The sequence below is a fragment of the Larus michahellis genome, chromosome 3 (genome assembly GCF_964199755.1).
Source record: "Larus michahellis chromosome 3, bLarMic1.1, whole genome shotgun sequence".
Taxonomy (NCBI): Eukaryota; Metazoa; Chordata; class Aves; order Charadriiformes; family Laridae; genus Larus; species Larus michahellis.
In genome coordinates, this window is record NC_133898.1 from 58,611,484 (window position 1) to 58,631,670 (window position 20,187).

At 38.3% G+C, this 20,187-nt stretch overlaps 1 protein-coding gene across 5 annotated transcripts in view; it reads left to right on the forward strand.

The window, feature by feature from the left end:
- UTRN (utrophin) overlaps positions 1–20,187 on the forward strand; it is a 391,420-nt gene that overhangs the window by 344,727 nt on the left and 26,506 nt on the right. For all 5 annotated transcript variants that reach the window (XM_074580341.1, XM_074580342.1, XM_074580339.1 and 2 more), the window contains 4 exons: positions 2,107–2,264; positions 4,526–4,692; positions 7,168–7,279; positions 18,708–18,844. In XM_074580341.1, coding sequence (XP_074436442.1) covers positions 2,107–2,264; positions 4,526–4,692; positions 7,168–7,279; positions 18,708–18,844 — 574 coding nt within the window. The remainder of the gene's footprint in view (positions 1–2,106; positions 2,265–4,525; positions 4,693–7,167; positions 7,280–18,707; positions 18,845–20,187) is intronic.

Consider the following 20,187-nt stretch of genomic DNA (forward strand, 5'->3'; position numbering starts at 1 on the left):
CGCACATAGATGCCCATCAGTTATGGCACAGCTACCAGTATTAAGTTTTATTTGTTTTTTAAGTGGAGTGCTTTGGAGGAGTTTGAGTTCTTCAAAGGTATTTGCTTATTTCCTACTTGGATCAACCCTAGCTGATCGCTCTCCCTTTCCCTCTTCTGCCACATCGGTTTTCCTTTATTTACTCACTCCCCAATCAACTGAAGGTTTAGGGCTTGGGAAATTACTTCATCTTCCTCCCAGCTAGAGAAGTTCATGATTTGTTCTTTTAGTGCCTGTTTCCACTGTAGACTGATGCAAACAGAAAGAATAAAACAGACGAGTTTTTGTTTGGTTTTTTTTTTGTCTTACTGGGTTTTTTAAACTGACCCTTAGAAACTGGAAAACTATTCCAACTGCAGCTGAAGAAGCTAGCCAGGATCTGGGATTGCTAGGATGAGCCTGCAGCTGTGCAGTACTAGTTCTGACACTGCTGTTGTCTATGGGTTTTTTTTCTCACCGCTAAGCACTGAAGCTGCTGTAGCATTTAACTAGGCAAGAAAGGGGTTAGAGAAATACCCGAAACTCTAAAAATTACTTGTCATCTAGATTTCTATTTTGTGAAAATCCTTTCTTCTGCCTCAACCCCCTTTGCCAAGAAAAAAAAGTATGATCAGATTTTCAGAAGCATGCTGACAAAGCTTGACAGTTGCTCCAAATGAAGAGCAAAACAATTTACAGAGTGAAATAAAAGAGTTTCTCTTCAGTGTTTCTGAACAAAGCTTGTCTGTTTCTCATTCAAAAGTGCAGTCAGACTGAATTTTCAAATTTCATTTATTTCTAATCTATTAATGGTTGTTCTGTTGGGAAACATGAAAAGTTAGGGACATAAGTGGATTTTTTCATCTTTTTCTTTTTTTTTTTTTTCCTTAAGATTACCTGGAGCTATAATCCAAATCAGCCACTGAGCACAAAACGAGAATGTAAAAGCCAACTGGAGTGAACACAAGAATTCACTTCCATTTCTTCTGTAATTTATACCAAATCACAGAATTTAAAAATATTTGAGATGAACTCAGTGTTCATCAGATTGAACTCAGAGTGAACTCAGTGTTTAAGATATTTCCAGGAGAGATTCATCTTGTGACTAAATATTAATGTACACAGCTACAAAGTTCATAAATGAAGGATTGTTGGTAGAAACATTAAAAATTTTAGCCGAATTTTTTAACAAGTAAAAATGTCCAATCAAAGAAATGTGTTAAGAAAGCACTTAAGAAGTATTATCTATCCTGCAGACAAGCCTATTAATTTAGTGCTTTGCTGTGACTCTGAAGTAGGTACAAGCAATGTCTTTCTCCCCAGTAAGTGTCTGTATCTGGAACAATTTTCTTGACCCCTTTCAGCCTCAATTTTTTCTGTCACTACAGTCATCCCAAAACATCCACTTATACTGCGGGGCTTGACACCTACCTTAGGAAAAGGGAATCAGTAAAGGGACAGTGCGTGGAAGCAGACATGGTTATCTGGGATGCAAATGTGATTAATGTTAAGCTTGAGTGGTCTTGCTGGCTGCTGCTCTTGCTTTGAGCTATTTCACACGGCCAGCTGTGACTTGTGCTAATTTCTAGTCTCAGTTCAGAGCAAATGTGCTTCTGTCCTCAACCAACCAAAGGATGGCGTAGACTTTAGGATAAGATTATGGATTTCTGAAATATGATTTCCTTCTTCCCCAATGATAACATAGACAACTTAGTAAATATCAGGGAGCAATATGGGAGCGATGAATTAGAACAAAAAGCTGTTCTAATTTTGCGATGTCTCTTTTGTTTTGTCACACAGCTGCTCCTAGGTAAAACAGGAGCTGCAATGTACAGTTTTATCATGAGATGCCATAAGAATCTGTGCAGTTTCATTCATTTGGCCTTACTTTTCTCATTTGTATGGTTGTGGATCAAGAAAACGTAGTCAAAGTAATCAAGATTAGGTGAGGGTGAACTATTGTAAATGGGACAGATCTGTAACCAAGTCTGGATTAGAAAAATTACAAAGCTCGAGCCGCAGCGTTACTGCATAAAAGAGAGTGTACATGGAAATGAAATGAGACAGTACCTCTTGTCGCTGTTGCAGACCTCTTCAAGGAGGTGTCAGGCCCCACAGAAATGTGCGACCAGCGGCAGCTGGGCCTTCTGCTTCACGATGCCATCCAGATCCCGCGGCAGCTCGGGGAAGTGGCAGCCTTCGGTGGCAGCAACATTGAACCCAGCGTGCGCAGCTGCTTCCAACAGGTAAGATAACAAAGACCTTCATGTGAAAAAAACCCTTCTGTCTGAAGTCTTAAGATTCACTTCTACATGGTGTGAAATGAAGAGACGAATTAAAAAAACATCCATTGAGTGTTTGAACAGAAATGAATATGCTCCTGCTACTCGATGTGTGAAGTTATTGTGAAAATGCAGCTGTAAAAGATGGTTTATGGTTTAGGAGAGTATCACACAAATGACTTTTTAGCAAAAAGAATATATAAATCTTTGGATTTGACAATATTGGCTGCTCTGAAAGCTGTTAAAAAATTTTGTAGCAGCCAATTATCCTGCTCTGCATCCTTCAAAGCAACCTGATACTGTGAGAACAATGTGCTTTTCTCTGCTGGAACAAGGCGTGATCTCAACGGAACAAGAGAATGATGTTGATAGTAATTATTGACCTTGTGCATCAGGAAATTATTTAGCATTATTTTACTGACAAAAGAGTTTGCAGTTGCACGAAACTTCAAGCATAGTCATTTATATACTGTGAGCCTTTATGCAGCAGATCAGAACATGGAATAAAGCTGTCTTACAGCCTGCTGTTCAGCTCCACACTACATGCAGGGGGTTAATGAGGCTGCAAGGAGCGTCTGTCTGTTTAAAGAAGATGAGAATTAAAAAGAGGATGTCGTAATTGAACACAACCTAACTCAGGCTTTGTCAAGGATGCCTAAAGGTCCAACTGTTTGCTAGTGATATCTATACTGCTTGAGTGTATTATTTCTGTGAAAGTGGCTGCTTTGAGCATTGTCAGAAATTATATATGGATTAAAAATTCACTGTGGCATATATAAAACTACTGACTTTAATATTTCTGATTTTACTGAATCAAACATTAAATCTTATAGTGAACTTCTAGAGCATTTTTCTTTTGCCATTCTTTCATAGACATTTCTTTGTTGTCATCCAGGGCTTTCACAAATTCAGTTGTGCTAGCTTTTTTCAGAACTATCAGATTCATTTCTGGAGCCTGAGATGATTGGAATTGGAGGAGTTTTTTCCAGATCATGAATAATTTGGTAGATACTTATGGAAGGTGGTTTGACCAGTTAACCATGTAAAATTTCCTCTGAGGTTTAACACTGTTGCTTCAGACAATAAGGGATGGTGCTTGACATACCTATCACTGGCCTCGAGTGGTTCAAGTCATCCTGAAATAAATTATTCATTTGTTAGAGGCAGACTTTTTCTGTCACAGAGGAATGATCTTTATGTCCCTCAAGAATCTCCCCCATCTCCCAGGGATACTGGTAAGGTAGTGTTTAAATATCTGATGTGATATTATGACTATACTGATGATAAGGTTGTATCCCTTCTCTCACATAAATGGTTCAAGTTCAGTCCCTGGTCATTAAGAGAGCATAAAGTGTGCAGCTGCATGACAGTTATCCCAGCCTAGTAAAAACAAGTATTTTGCTGGTAATGAAAGCACATTATTCTTTTTTTTTCATGCTGCTCCCTCTTACTGGCAAAAATTGACTTCGACTATGAATAGGTTAAGAAGCCTAGTGTTGCATCATGTGTTACCATTTAAGAATAACTTTCGTTTTAAGTTGTGTTCTGTTACTTCCAGTGAGCTCAGAAAGATGACCTTTGTTCTTATTGCTGAGAAAGTTGATAAACATACCTTTACAACTAGGTTCCTCTGGTGGTTAAAACTTAAGAGAATGTGGAAGCCAGTTCGTTTGCTTCTTAAAACAATCATACTAATACATTAGCTCTGCCGTATTCTTGCAGTGATTCCCTCTAAGTGGCAGATTTCTTTCTCTCTCATTATTTATTTAATTACCTGTTCATCTGTGTGTTTGTTTAATGTGCTAGCTTGAAAGAATGCCGTGTGCTTGGAACACAGTAAAAAGAATTGCATGAGTCTCGTGGCAGTCAGTAGACACATGCAAGCGCTACTGACTTTTAGTGGTCTGTCATCGATCTTCATTCAAAAGACTATGGACTGCATTTACTCCTTCATTATGTACTCCATCTTTGTTAACATCTGTCTACTCTATCACAGCTGTTTAGTCCCCTATATTCTTACTCACTTGTCGTCTTTATTTCCATTTTAATCAAGGTTGTTTCTTGTATCCTGTAACTAGCTTTACATTAACCTGGCATGGAAAGGGTTGACCTAGGTTGTGAGTTTTTTTAATTGAATCCTAAGGAAAATCTGCTTTTTTCGTATGTTGTTGTTTGGGTTTTTTTTATTTTCAATATGTTTGTTGTTTTTTTTTTTCTCTCCACAGAACCACAATAAGCCAGAAATAACTGTAAAGCAATTTATAGATTGGATGCGCTTAGAGCCACAGTCTATGGTATGGCTACCAGTTCTACACCGCGTGGCAGCTGCAGAAACGGCAAAACATCAGGCCAAGTGCAACATCTGTAAAGAGTGTCCAATTGTTGGCTTTAGGTAAAGAGGAGGGGAGTTGGGTGCAAGGTTTCTCTGAAAATATCCACACTTTTTTGTCATCCAAGAAGTACAGTTCTATTCATTTTTTCACCATTTTCGTGCTTTAAGATGGGATCTGCTGCCTGTGGTGAGGCCACAGTGTGGCCTGAGCCAGTGTGCTTCTGGCTCCTGCAGCACTGCTGTTATTAGACACCCAATGGACTGACAGGTGTCAGGGCGGGCTGTCATCAGGTGTTTTGGCAGTGGTGGACCCAATAGATAGCAAATGAAGTATAAATGCACCCCATGTGTTCTGTAAGCACAAGACCAAAAGGAGCTGATTAGTAAAAAAAAAAATGTGGGCCGGCTGGCTGCTCTCCTGCATAAGGCTTGGGAAACTAACTCATGCCAGGCAATACTCAACACCCCTCAACAGCAATCTTCCCTTGCTTAGCACAAACCAAACAGTGATATGTTAATGTGATGAGACTTACACAGTTCCTGGCTAAAGCATTGAACGTAATCAAACACTCATCTGTTCAAGGAAGCTGTGAATTCTGAAAGGGAAGATGAGGCCAGGGATATTCTCCATATTATCCTCCTGAACTCTATGATTTTACTATGAATTATCATCGTGGGGCATGAGATAGCTGGTACCCTTAGTGAGTACTGTTACAACTAACATGCATTTGCAAATGGATTACTCCAGTGTATAAAATGATGGTGGGGGGAATAGGGACTAGAGCTAAACATAACTGACTTTCTTCTGCTTTGGTCATGAAGTGTATTATTTAGGAACAATATAAAGCAGCCTTTCTTGTCAGTGATTCTAAGACTTTTCTTAAGGTATCTACACAAATGAGTAATTTTTGTTCCCCGTGCTTTCCATTTCTCCTTCTTTCTGTTGTTTTAACGGATAATAATATGAATCCTGAGGTTGGATTCATCTCACCTAGCTTTAAGCGTGATGGCTTTAGTCAGTCATATAAGATTGAGCAACCCTCTTTTACTGTAAATATAAGTATGTGAGTACTTCTAAAAGTAATTAATCTGATCAAACTTTGTTGCCTGTCTTAAGACGAGACAAAATTCCTCTAAATGCTCCTATTTTTCTTAATTAATGCTTGAGGGAGCGTAGTGCGACAGAGCTCCAGCTCAGATATCTTTTAGATGTGTAAGTTGGGGCTGATGAATGTTGTCTGTACTGAAATATTTTCTGTGGAGAAGGAGGGTATAGAGATAGAAAAGAAGAGAAAGGAAGACAAAAGAATGGCTCATTCTAAATGATTTCTACCATGAAGTTAGAGATCTGCAACAACAAAAGCATCTAGCACCTTAGCAGAAGGTGGGTGTGGCCATTTAATGCACAGACTCTCAGTAAAGATTATAAAAAGTTGCATCAGCATCCTTAAAAGCAAACCTTTACATTTATGGACACATATTGTCTTGCAAAAGAAAACATAAAACTCAGCAGGGGAAAAATGTGGATTGGTGCAGAAAACTGCTCTCAGGAAGCAATTTAATTTAAACTTTAACTATTCAGTAGCTATTCAGTTTGGTTCAGTTAGCTCGTTTTAGTTTCATACCAGTGATATAACCTCATACGGTCAAAACAACCATACTATAAAAAACAGTGGGTGGAATCTGGAGTTGAATCATTGCTTTAGTCAGCTTTAGTTAAAGAAAATAATTAAAAATCGTGCTTCTGGTGGCTACATTTAATACAAGGGATACTGAATAAGTTTGTTACCTTGTTTATACATACAAATTCTCTTTTTAAAAAAAGCAAAATTCAATGTATTTTTTTAAACTTAATTTTTTATACTTTTTATAATTCTCAGTTTTCAAGAATTTTATTTTGTGAAATGTGTTTAGAATTTCTGAGCATCAAAAAAGGTGTAAAAACTAACTGGTAAATATAAAACCATAAAAATAAACCAGTCTGGTTTATAAATGTTTTTTCTGAGATACCATCTGAATACTGAAGAGAGGAAAAGAAAGCAATATAGTTTTAAGCCAGTCTGAGCTTTAAAATTATAAACTCTTCACACTCCGTCTATGAAGATGATGGCAATAAGATTTTTCTGCTTCAAAGCAACTTGGGCAAGAGGTGACTGATAGCGGCTCCCTGTATGGCTGTAGGAGGGAGGAATTTGTATTAAACACTCCATGAGGTAACCCATGTGGTGTAGGAAGGTTGTGTGAAGTGGACCGCGAGGGCTGTGGGTCTTCTGCGTCCTCTGCGGCTGCTGCAGTGGAACCGGTGCCCCTGGGTCTGCAGCTGCGAGGAGCGTTGGCCGTGCCATGTCCCGTTTGCTCACGCCCCCGCACGTCAAGGTGCTTTCTGAGCTAATCCCAACAAACTCACTATGTCCTTGTGTTGCTGCTGCTGAAAAGCACATGACACCATTTCAGAGAATAAATGAGGCTTAATAACAAGTAAATATTAGAACAAAACTTAGGAAGCTCTAATCGCTTTGTTTAATGTCCCCACAGGTACCGGAGCTTAAAACATTTCAACTATGACGTCTGTCAGAGCTGTTTCTTTTCTGGCCGTACAGCAAAGGGGCATAAATTGCATTACCCAATGGTGGAGTATTGTATACCTGTGAGTACCAATTTACTGACCGTTCCTAAGGGATTGGTTTTTTACATTATTTGAGGTATAAATTTCTTTTGTAGTCTTTTGTCACCTAGATATTCTGCCAGGATTTCTTTTTCATGTGTTTAGTAGGGCCTTTCTTGCTGCCCTCTTTGGAAGTCATCGGGGACTTTGCTAGTGCTGCTGATTTTATGTGAGCAGTGTTCGGATTCTATAGACATGGGTAGAAGTATTCACCTCGGAGAGAACTTGAACTGCACTTTTGTAAAAATAAAGCTGGAATATTAAATGTAATTGTAGTACTTCTATACTTGCACATGCAGACACACGAGAAGAGTGAGAACATGTCAGAGGAAAAGGACTCACTTTACTATTGCTATACCACAGTAAAGAGTATATAATATTCTAGTAATGCACTTTAATATTTTCAAAGATGCACAATCTTCGCTTTCAGGTCCAACTTTGCTTGCTTCCTGAAAACGCGGCTGGAAATATGTCGTGTTTTATTCCCCTGAGTAATTACTGTTTACTGGGATATTTAAAAATTGGTGTGTAGCTGGAAAAAAATAAACAGAATTGACAGTTTCTACCCAAAAATGGTGTGAGCGGTTTTCCTGCAATATCTAACAAAAATTAATTTTACAACACTATATTTCCCTAGTGAAATTTCAAACATGATTTTTCTAAGTTTCTAGGAAACTTTAAGTGAAGGAGCGTGTAACTTCATTTATACAAATATCACTTTCACTTTTTTTTATTTGATAGTTGTTTGCATTCTTAGGAATTTTAACTCAGTCACAAATAAATTAATAGGATAATTGATATGTAATCTAAACAACAGTGGTGAAAGGTCTGTATGCACAGAAAAACAAATTCAGACCAAATTGTAACAAGAGCTGATGAAATAGAGCTGATTTCCACTAGTGTTCTGAGGTTCTTTGGGTTCCTATATTAGAAAAAATAAAAAAGATCGTGGAGTTATTTGATTGTCTTTTGCTGTAGCAGTTGGGCTTATTACTGTGTTTTCCCACTCTTTTTCATCCAATGTGTCTCCCGTAACAGAATTCAGATTTTATTAAGTAGTGCTTTCACTTCATTACGATCAGAAGAAACCAAGAGTTGTGTTATTTTCATTAGTTCTATAACCTAACGTTAGTATTTGATTGATAAATTGGCATGACAGGCTACATTCTGAAGAATTTTTTTGAAGTATATTTGTTGTTTTTCAGCCTGTTCTAATATTTGCTATATTCTCTCACAAGTTTTCTCTTTCTGCCTCCTCTTTTCCTTCTCAAAACACTTACTGACTGTTTAAGGGCTATGTTTTGAAATTACAGCAGATTTTTACAAGGGGGGAAAAATGTTGCTTGTGCTAAATATATAATTTTAGGTAACGGTGGTGAATGTGTTGAGTATAAAAAAGGTCTATAATATTTGTCTGCAATACAGATTCTTTATGTACTTTAGCTACAGATGTGATGTGTTTCTGGACATACAGTCTAATATTTTCTTATTGCAACTGAAGATGTAAAAAAAGATGTTCCATCTGTATGGCTGCCTGGGCATAGAAACGTCCTTGGCATAATTCAGAGTATTGCCTGGCCTGTAGCTTTATTTATACAACAGGATTTTTTTTTTATCATCAGAAAGTCTCTATTCTTATTTGTGTGGCTTTCTATGGTTTTGATTTCTTCTTTTTAAAAGGATTTGATTGGTTGTGGCATTTTTTTCTACATTAAGTGACTGGAAGCCCAAGTTAGACCGTTAACCTGTTGGTTTCTATCTACAACAGACTATATAGATGATGCTCATTTTGCCTAAAACCCATGCCTGATTTGTAGGTCAGTCACAAGTGTTTAGAAAAAGAAAACTAAAATGAACCAGTCTTTAATAATTACAATTTTTTTAATAGTTGCAGCTGGGGAGTCTATGTAAAACAGACATTGGGTCAGGATTTAGGCCAGACTCTGCAGGTCAGGGATCTGGACATGAGTAGATGTCAGATTTCAAGCTATAGCGAAGACTATGCTAATATTTGATATTTTTATTTGCATAAGAATTTAAAAGTAATAAGAAGTCTTAGTACAGTAGCAGCTGTGAGATTAATTTATAAAAGTACCTGATAAGAAAACGTTCTGTGTTTTCCTGAATCCTAATATTTATTCTTAGAATCTGTAATGTTTAAAATTGATTTGGGTTGAAGTTTATTCCCTTTTAAAATATTTTTTCACACATCTTAGGTAATTTTTTGGTTTTGTTTTATACTGCTTTCATGCTATGAAATAGGCCCAGTTTTGCCCATACCCACACGACTGTTCTAATCCTCAGGATCTGGAAGTCTGTGGTGTTTTCTTTCCTTTATTAGACATCATTAAAAATACCATGATACTGATTGTTTACTTGCCTTCTTAGCCAACATAACCCAAACAATCTGAACATGTTTGAGATGTGTTTTTCTTAGATTCAGGGTTTTTTTTCCTTATAAACTCTCAAACCTCAGTTTAATTTGTGTCATGGTCATGGAACAGAAATGTTATTTATCAATGCCTATAATATACAAAAAATCACAAATGAAGGTGTAAGGTGTGTCAAAATAGATAATGCTGCCAGTTCAGAGTAAGATACCTTTCCTGTTGTGTTTGTCAAATGCAGATTACATCTGATATGGGGTATGGTGCTGTCCCTGGAACAGGATGGTACATTTCTGATGACTTCTGGGTTTTGTCTAAAGCAGCAGATCTGATACCTGAAAAGAGTTTTCAGTTCTTGTTAAACATGTTCACGTAATGTAACTGTGAGCCATTTCATTTACAAGTAAAGACTGTCATACAGAAAAATATATTCTGGAAATGGCTGGAGTCCTCGCTGTCCCTGGGACTAGGGACAGCTTGTATTATAATGAAGATTTCTATTCCCACTGCAAAAAGAATATAGTTTTAAAGTAATATTAAGTGCAAAATGAGGTAACCTAAGGCAAAAGTCCCTTCTTTCCATGAAATATGGGAGGAATGCGGTGAATACACTTTGTGATAATAAGAGGAATAAGACGACATTCTTGATTAAAGTGGGTGAAGGAAGGCAAGCGTATAGGAGGTAAAGGAAGGAATTTGGGGCAGTTTAAAGTATAGAAGAATAAAAGAGATTACGTGTAGAATCATAGGTTGTCTAGGTTGGAAAGGACCTTGCATATCGAGTCCAACCATCAACCTAACTCTGACAAAGCCCATCACTAAACCATATCTCTAAGCACTACGTCTCCCTGTCTTTTAAATACCTCCAGGGATGGTGCCGCAGCCACTTCCCTGGGCAGCCTGTTCCAATGCTTGATAACTCTTTCAGTGTAAAAACTTTTCCTACTATCCAGTCTAAACCTCCCTTGGTGCAACTTGAGGCCGTTTCCTCTTGTCCTATCGGCTGTTACTTGGGAGAAGAGACCAACCCCCACCTCTCACCACCCTCCTTTCAGGTAGTTGTAGAGAGCGATAAGGTCTCCCCTCAGCCTCCTTTTCTCCAGACTGAACAACCCCAGCTCCCTCAGCTCTTCCTCATACGACTTGTTCTCCAGACCCCTCACCAGATTTGTTGCCCTTCTCTGGACCCGCTCCAGCACGTCAGTGTCTGTCCTGTAGTGAGGGGCCCAAAACTGGACACAACACTTGAGGGGTGGCCTCACCAGTGTCGAGTAGAGGGGGACAATCACTTCCCTACTCCTGCTGGCCACGCTATTCCTAATCAGGCCAGGATGCTGTTGGCCTTCTTGGCCACCCAGGCACACTGCTGGCTCATATATATATTATATAATTTAGGTGACGCATAAAATTAGAGGTCCAGCACAGGCCTCCATTAATTTGGAAGCTGAATATGGGAGTTGGATTTTTTTCTTGGGTCCCATTTTAAGTGCACTCTGCTAGCTCCAGTTCTGTAAAAACAAATGAGCCATTATATGAACCGACTTCTTATATGCCTGTTTGACTTCCATAATGAGTACCCACATGCAATCCATTTTACCTAATCTCATCTGAATTAGGTCAGGAATAAAGAATTGATTTCACGAAAAGAATCCACTGTTATTTTGTATTACTATTTGTAATAATGGACTATGGTTGGTGTGCTAATTTGTTGCTAAACCTCTCTACATATTGAACTCATTTAATGCAATATAATAGTTACGAATTACAAAATTCTTTGCAGTAAGTTAGAATAGCTTCTATGTTTAAATAGAATAATGCTCAAAAAATACCATAGAACTGGGTCTATGAAATAAATAAATTAAATAAAAAGAAGGTACCAAAGGACAGTGAATTGTTCCTTAGAATCCATTGTATTACGGTACAGATGCCCTGAATAGGAAGAGCACATCTACTCTACCTTTGCAACCAAATGCAACGTTGATGTTAAAACGTTACTTTTGTGACCTGTGTTGCAAAGCAGAGTACAAATACGTTGACTCATCAAACTGCCTTAATAAAATCCAGCTTCTCACTCTAAATGGATATTAATGCATTAATATCAATAGTACTAGCAATAATAAGAAAAAAACCCAAAACAACACTCCCCTGGTTAATAAATCTGACATTTAGAACTGGAGCTTAGTCACAAATGGAGGGAAGACCTTTTAATTGTCTTCTGGCAAGCAGTTCAGTCTAGGGTTTGCAGGGATTTCTCAGAAGCTCAGTTATTTCTACTTAAATTTAAAATAATTTGGAGAATGGCTTAAGGACTCTGTTTTTAAAATTAAATTTGCAAGGGGAGGATTCTCTGTTTTAATGGGTTTTATGATATTTGCATCAGGTGAGAATTGCTTCATAATTTCAGAATAGGTTTTTTTTTATACCCGGTAGTTCTGTGTAGTCATTGAATTGTAATCTGTAATGCCATTTAGCATTCACTCTAGCTTGCAGTTTAGTTTTCTTGATGCTAGAAATGCAAAAATTCATGATAATGTCTTTGGTTATGTCTTTTTTTCTTTCATTCAAGATTTAGAGATGGGTGAGGTAAGGAACTGAAAACATGACTGTCTCTAAGTGGTAGAAATGCAAAGTTATTGTAGTTATTTTTTTCATCTTTAAACGGTCTTTCTCTGAAAAGGAGAAATAGGGTTTTTTACGTAGAATTTTACACAGAGATAATGTAAAAATTTTGTAAGATTTTCCTAGTATCTAATTCAGGAATACTCTTAAATAAGTATCTACATTATTTATTTTTAGCTTTTTTGGAATGGAAATTCTCTCAGTAGTGGTACTTGTGTTATATTAATGTGGCTTTCTGTAGCGATGGGTCCTTTGAGTTTCAGATGGAAATAGTTACTGCATCAGGTTTTTGTTCTCTGAGCTGTTTCCACTTTGCAACTCCTATATTCCACAGTAAAACCTTAAAAACAGCTTTTCTGAGGTAATGTACAAATGTCAAATCAGCAGTTCTGAAAATTTTCTCATTGCAAGTAGTTTTACTTCCTGACCTCAGTGGAAGTATAATCAATTTCTGTAGTTCTGTGCCACTACACTCATCTTGCACAGCCCCTTATTTTGGGAACAGTTTTTTTTTTTTGTAGCCTTTCTATACAAAATGATGGCAGCAAATGTTAGCCCCTTCATCTTCGAGATCACCAGAATTTTATTTCCCTGAAAGAGCTCAGAACATGATAGGCGAGACATCAGAAATTACTGGTTGAATGATAGTTCACCCTAGACTGAAAATTTTTTTCCAGGCACGATAAAGCTTATCTGCAATAGTGCCTGTTAAGACTTCTGCTCTAGGTAAGTCATCTGAAAATCTAATTGCTACTGACATCCAGAGAAGACAGATACATTCCTGAACACTAAGCAGCCTCAGTGTTTTATAAGCAACAAACTGACATAAGTAAGTCAGTGGTTTCGTCTTGACATGCTTACCAGTGCAGCAAGCATGACACTTCATTGTTATCAACATGGGATTGTTCTGTGGGCAAGATGAAAGAAAGCAGCAAGAATGGTTGAATGTGGCTATTTCGCATGAGAACATCGCTTCCAGCTGTGGAGTTCAGAGATTACTCTTTGCCTTGAGAAGAATAGCTGTCTGGTCAGGGTAGTCTTTGACATCTAGCAGCCAGGCAATGTGCTTTTCTCTACGTCTCACTCTTAGGGTTGTTCAGATAGTTGGTTTATGTGATCTGCTACTTTTGATCTTTTGCAACTTAATTTGTTAAATTCTGAGGTAAGTTAGTTACTCTTGAAATTACAGCTTGATTTCATTGGAGTGAACTAAAACACATACATAATTTATACTCAATCTCTCCTCTTGGTGTCAAATTGCTATGAAATATCCCTATGTGAAAGTGGTCACAGAAGGGTAATCTTCACCACATTACACAGTGCAAACATCACTGATGTGGCAGTGACAGCCATAAATTACAGTTATTTTACCTTTAATAACCTAATTTTTGTGGTATCCTATCTCATACCTCTATCAAGGGATGAGAGATGCTTTTTAAAAGTGTGTGTGCTTTGTTGAATGGGAATGAATGTATGCACTTAAACATGTGTTTAAGTTACCGATGAATTGCATTCTTAAGTGTCAATTTTTTTAAAAAAATAATTAGATGAATGAAGTATCTGTCTCTCTACCCCACATCCTACACTGAGGAGTTTCCCAGCCTTCTAGTGGTACCTAGCTGACAGCTGCTTTACGATGCAGCTACCGTCATACTTGCACATACAGTAGCTGTTGCCATACGTAGGTCTAAGAATTTTGTTTTCCATCAAGAACAGTCAGACTCGTGGTACAGATTCTATCCAAATGTTACAGATAAATAAAATGTCAGGAAATAAAAAGATGAAGATGTAAAAATGTTGGGTATTTTCTTTTCTTTTTAAAAAAAAAAAAAGAAACAACAAAAACTGCAGACCTCAAAATTTAGAAAAGCATTTGAAGAGTATCTAATGGTATCAAATTGAGGTATCTCTACTAGGGCTTCAATTAATCATAGAATCATAGGGTTGGAAGGGACCTCTGGAGATCATCTAGTCCAACCCCCCCTGCCAGAGCAGGGTCACCCAGAGCAGGTTGCACAGGAACGCGTCCAGGTGGGTTTTGAATGTCTGCATAGACTGAGACTCCACCACCTCTCTGGGCAGCCTGTGCCAGTGCTCTGCCACCCTCAAAGTAAAGAAGTTCCTCTTCATGTTTAGATGGAACTTCCTATGCTCAAGTTTGTGCCCATTACCTCTTGTCCTGTCCCCGGGCACCACTGAAAAGAGCCTGGCCCCATCCTCCTGACACCCACCCTTTAAGTATTTATAAGTGTTGATAAGATCCCCCCTCAGCTGTCTTTTTTCCAGACTGAAGAGACCAAAGTCCCTCAGCCTTTCTTCATAAGAGAGGTGTTTGAGTCCCCTAATCATCTTGGTAGCTCTCTGCTGCACCCTCTCCAGCAGTTCCCTGTCCCTCTTGAACCGGGGAGCCCAGAACTGGACACAGTACTCCAGGTGCGGCCTCACCAAGGCGGAGTAGAGGGGGAGGATAAGGATAACCTCCCTCGACCTGCTGGCCACACTCTTCTTGATGCACCCCAGGATGCCATTGGCCTTTTTGGCCACGAGGGCACATCGCTGGCTCATGGTCATCCTGTTGTCCACCAGGACTCCCAGGTCTCTTTCAGCTGAGCTGCTCTCCAGCAGCTCAGCCCCCAACCTGTCCTGGTGCAGGGGGTTTTTCCTCCCCAGGTGCAGCACCCTACACTTGCCCTTATTGAATTTCATAAGGTTCCTCTTTGCCCAGGTCTCCAACCTGTCCAGGTCTCTCTGTATGGTGGCACAGCCTTCTGGTGTGTCAGCCACCCCCCCAGCTTTGTGTCATCAGCGAACTTGCTGAGGGTGCACTCTATCCCCTCGTCCAGGTCATTGATGAATATATTGAAGAGGACTGGACCCAGTACTGACCCCTGGGGAACACCACTCGTCACTGACCTCCAACTAGACTCTGTGCCCCTAAAGCTCAATAAAGCTAAATTAGGGTTCAGTAAACTCAAGTCCTTTTAAACAACATAGATGTTCCTTTATACTGTGAATTTTGCATCACCGAGCATGTCTTATTATACAGAATATAGCTCCTTGGAACTTGCTTGATTAGTTTTTGTATTGATCGTCTGTGTACATTTCTCTCCAGCTTCCTCATTACCCATGAATGTCTGGTTGGGGTTAATGACAGCATTCAGGAGGGAGGTTCATATGTCTTCTGGGAATCGGTTGCTATGTGAATATTAGAACAGCTCTTTGGTTTTGTGTTAGGCATAGTATGAGAAATGTAATTAAGAGAATGATGACTTAGGTGCAGACTAGTCCTTTTACATAGGTAGGTGCAGTGAAAAGAATGGGAAGTTGTTTGGGCTTTCATTATCACTGTATTGTTTTTCTTTGAAAAAAGAGAATAGTGAGATATAAATATAAATAAATATATCTATATATTATAAGTATTATATATTGTTTATTCACATATATGTTTTATATATTTGTGTTTATTAATTATATTTTTTATATTATTTAATTTAGAGCTCTCCAACTGGTTCATTACATTCTTGGTAGTACTTTTTCCCAACGAGGACTTGTTCTATTTCTAACATATTAAAAATATATACCAACTGGTTTTTTTAACCTACATGTGAAAACCGTGTCTCAGCATATTCTGTTCTTTTCCACTGCTTTCCGTATAAATCCCGGTTTCTTAAATTTGTGTTGGTTTACAAGGAATTTTATCTGGTTTTAGTTTGTGACTTATGACTCCATTTGTGCCTGGCCGCTATGGTCAAGATTACTAATGCCAGTTTGTCAGTTGTAACAGATTTTCTCCTTGAGACCTTCCACTACAGATGTTTTTTTAGTTATTTATGCGTGCCAGCCGTGGATCTTAGTCATTCCTTCCTGAACTTTGTCTTGTTCTAAGAACTGACATTTTATATTGAGTTTAAAAGCGTGGTCTTTTGGCTGAAATTTTCAGTGAGGGAAAGGATTCTTTTTCTTTGCTTTTGAAGTAGTTCTGTAACTACAGTGGTATTTTTGCTATTGACTTCTGTGGAAATAGGCAAGATGTCATGATGTAAGGACGTGTACAAGCTACCTGTTGGTTTGAATTTAGTAAATACATTCTACGCAACAGTGCCTGTCTGTTTGTTTTCGGAAGTAAAGTGTTATAGTACATGTCTTTTGACATGATTTTGGATTGGATTGTGTAGTGTGGTTATATGCAAAAAACATAGGAGAAATACTTCTAAGAGTTGCATCTTAGTTGCATGTAAATTAAAATAGTTCTTCCAAATCTGATCAAATTTCACTGGTTAGTACTTCTTGTCCTCAGTCAGTACACAGTCATATTAGTCTTTCCAAGGAACTGGGTCAGGCTGTCATACCAAGTAAAGAATACACCAGAGGAGAAGTTTGGCATCTCAGTAGACGTTTATTTCTGCAATGCGTAGGTACTAAAACTTTCATTCCTTGGCCTTGGGACAGAGTTCCATCTGCTGGAGTCACTGTTGCGTGAGAACAAGCAGCCCTTTGGGCTGCCTCATGTTCCTTGTTTGGATGATGCAGTGATTGGAGCAGATGCTTTCTGAAAATGATTTTGTGAGCCCTCCCTGAATTCACCTGTGTTAAAATTCGGGGGTTCAAAACCTCTTAATCCCAAACTTGCTCAGTTTGTTGTTACTTGTTAAAGTCACGTGTGAGAATCTCTTACCAACAACAGTTTGATTATCTACAATTTTTATTGCTTGTCTGATCTGCATTACAGAGTTTGTAACTGCGTGTATTATATATACATTAAAGTATATATAGGTGAATAGGGAATTATTTTAGTGTTTTGACAATAGATAATAAAATCAGATAATAGTTTGTCTGACCTGTTTCTAGACCTCTTTGTAGTACGTAATGGAAAAATTTACAGAACTGAAGTGTCTTTCACTCTGTTTTCCCTATGGATATCCATCCGCTTTGGCATCCTTTTATGTTAACAGGCTTCTCCCAGAGCAGAGGGTACAGAAATACAATCTGTAGTTTTTTTACAAGGTTTGGGCTGGAAATCTGTAGAAGCTGTTGCAAATCTTCAGCTAATGTAGGAGGTGAATGGCCTCTCTTTCTTTACTGCAGTTGCAAGAGGAAGTGCTTAATAGTAACTGCTACATGTGATGGGGACTGCTCTGTTTAAGTACTTGGTAGAGTCTGTAAGCACATATACTTTAAAGGCATACCATAGACTATTGTTTCTTCCTGCAGGTCTCTTTATTGCCGTTTTCACCTTGTATTTTATGCCTGCATGTTTTGTTTGTATCCCTGCTTTTGTAGCAGAAGTTAACTGAGTAGCATTACCAAAGCAGTGCTGCCATTATTGCTGTGATTGTTTCCAGTTAAATTGATTTTTTAAAAGCGATTGCAGCAATTGTAATTCTCTTATAAAGAACACAATTAATTTCATGTGGGGAGGAGGGATGGGGCTAAGCACTTGTCAGTTTTGGAAGAGGCTGCATCAGTGGGGACCAGTAAAAATGCTGCTGGGGTGGGAGTTGCTGTTTGTGGCTTGTAAATTTAGACTTGCAGAATCTTGTGGCTAATTTTTAGTACTAGTCTTATTCTGCCGTAGTAAGGAGCTGACTGAATCAGTCTGTGAGTTCGTTACTTCAGGCTCTGATTGTTCTTACCAGCCCTGCTTCTGACTGCGCTTTTGAACACTGCTTGTACAATGGCTGGCACTTCATCTGTGCGGTTTTTTGACTCTGGAATGATAGTGGCAGAAACCTGTACGAAGTGATCTGGTAACTTGAGAAAATGCTCATGGAAAACTTGGTGCGTGCAGCAGAGAATGATTTAGCACGTACTGCTCTCCTCTCGTGGTAAAGTTTTCCAGTTATAGTTTTCAAGTATAGAATGAGAGGCAGTGAGTATTTTGTGGCACTTTGTGAATATTAGCTTTTTTTTTATTTTTAAAAACAAGGTCATTACTCTTAGCTGTATTTTTCCAGCAGAGCCATTACAAGGTTTTTCTGTCTGTGGGGTGAGTCACAAGCTTCATGAGTATGAGTATACTGTCAAGATTGCTTTCAATGGCTAAGAGTATCCCCTTATACGTGGCAAACTGATTTGCTTTTTTTCTGAAAAATTTAATTTTTGTGGTTTGTCAGTCTGGTTATACATGTTTACCTGTTTCAGTTTTTCTCTAGTTTATAAATTAATGGGTAAATCCAATGCATTTATTGCTGGGCATTTGAAGCCTCGTTGTTTTTTCCAGTAGAAGAGAATTTGTAGGTGCAGTACCGTTATTATTGTACCATATTTCAGGACACTAAAAAGGCAATTTTAACATCATTAACATTTTGAAGTTCTTCCTTGTATCCTTTTCAGGACAGTTGCAGCATTATTATGTCAGTGTTATTTAGCAATGTGTTCAATTTAATTTCTTTTAACTTTTTAAGACAACATCTGGGGAAGATGTACGGGACTTCACAAAGGTGCTGAAGAATAAGTTCCGGTCAAAGAAGTATTTTGCAAAGCATCCCCGACTTGGCTACCTACCTGTGCAAACAGTATTGGAGGGTGACAACCTGGAGACGTAAGCTTGATTATAGAGTAATTGCTCCTGGGGTCCCTGGCCTATTCCATTAAAAGTAAAAAATTGAAATCCGAGAAATAATCAACAACATCTGTAGAGCCTCGTGCTGTATTATTTTCAATGAATTGTTTTGCATTATTTGCAGATCTTGCCTGTTTTTGAAAAAGTAACGTATTTTAAACTTTGATAAGCATTTTATCATAAAGCCACGGACTTCAGCAGGTAATGTTGGAAGGAGACAAAGGGCTGTTTTACAGAGAACACTTTTATAGCGTTGGGGAGACTGGGTTTTTGGAACTGCGCTGCTTATTTGGTTATCTCAAAGTTCCTGGAGTTAGAAATCTGAAAGCTAATTAGGTTTCTACAGGCCTCAGAAATACAGGTGGCCTAATAAAAGAGAGCACTCTCAGTGTCTCCGCAATGTTACTTACGGTGCTGGCAGAAATCCTCCACTTCATTTAGTTACTTGGTAGCTGTCAGCAAAGGACACTCATAAAAGAGAAAAATTAAGATGTGTTGACAGGGTGCTAGAAGTAGTTTCATGGATTGACTCTCCTTGACATCCCAGAGTCTGTGGTACTACTGTATCCTCTGAACACAGCACGCTTAGCTAGCAACAGCAAATGAGACTCTTCAACATACGCGCTCTGCTTGCATGCAAGAGCCTGGCGCCATTGTCCATGCTTTGTTTTCATGACCAGAGGACTGTACGTTTTATTTACAATAAACAAACAAAACCTGCTCATTAGGGGTTTAAGAAACAGGAGGAAGTAATCTGAAAACTGGCATTATTGATGGCCTGGCTTCTAAGGAAGCAACGCACATTCAGATGTTAAAATATTACTCACCGGGGCAGTCTTCAAAAAAAAATGTCACCAATACAGGAAAGGAAAGCTGCTTTGATGTGATGAAAGTTTGACAACGGTGCCAGAAATCGGAATGTTGAAACTGTAATCACAGGTCAGGATAAAACTCTCTTGATCCAGTTATGTGAGAAATATACAGGTAAATTGCTAACATCATGCTGAGGAAACTGTTGGTATTGGTTTTCTGCCCTGCAGGTGGCAAAACTCAGTAACATTCCTTTAAAGGAAAAGAAATAAAAAATTAAAAATCCTAAGTAGTCATTCAAGTGTCAGAGTGTAATACAATATGTATTTACCTCTGATTATTTTTATGCAGTAGGAAAATAAGCATTGATAACTTTGACTTATGGTGGGTTTTTTCATTAGTGGTGTTTTCTACCCCCAGTGTTTTTTTTTGTAAATATATTTCTAATTAGTTTAAAAGGAAAGCTCCAGTACTTGAGCAGAATTTAAATGAACTGATTATGGTTTGCGAAC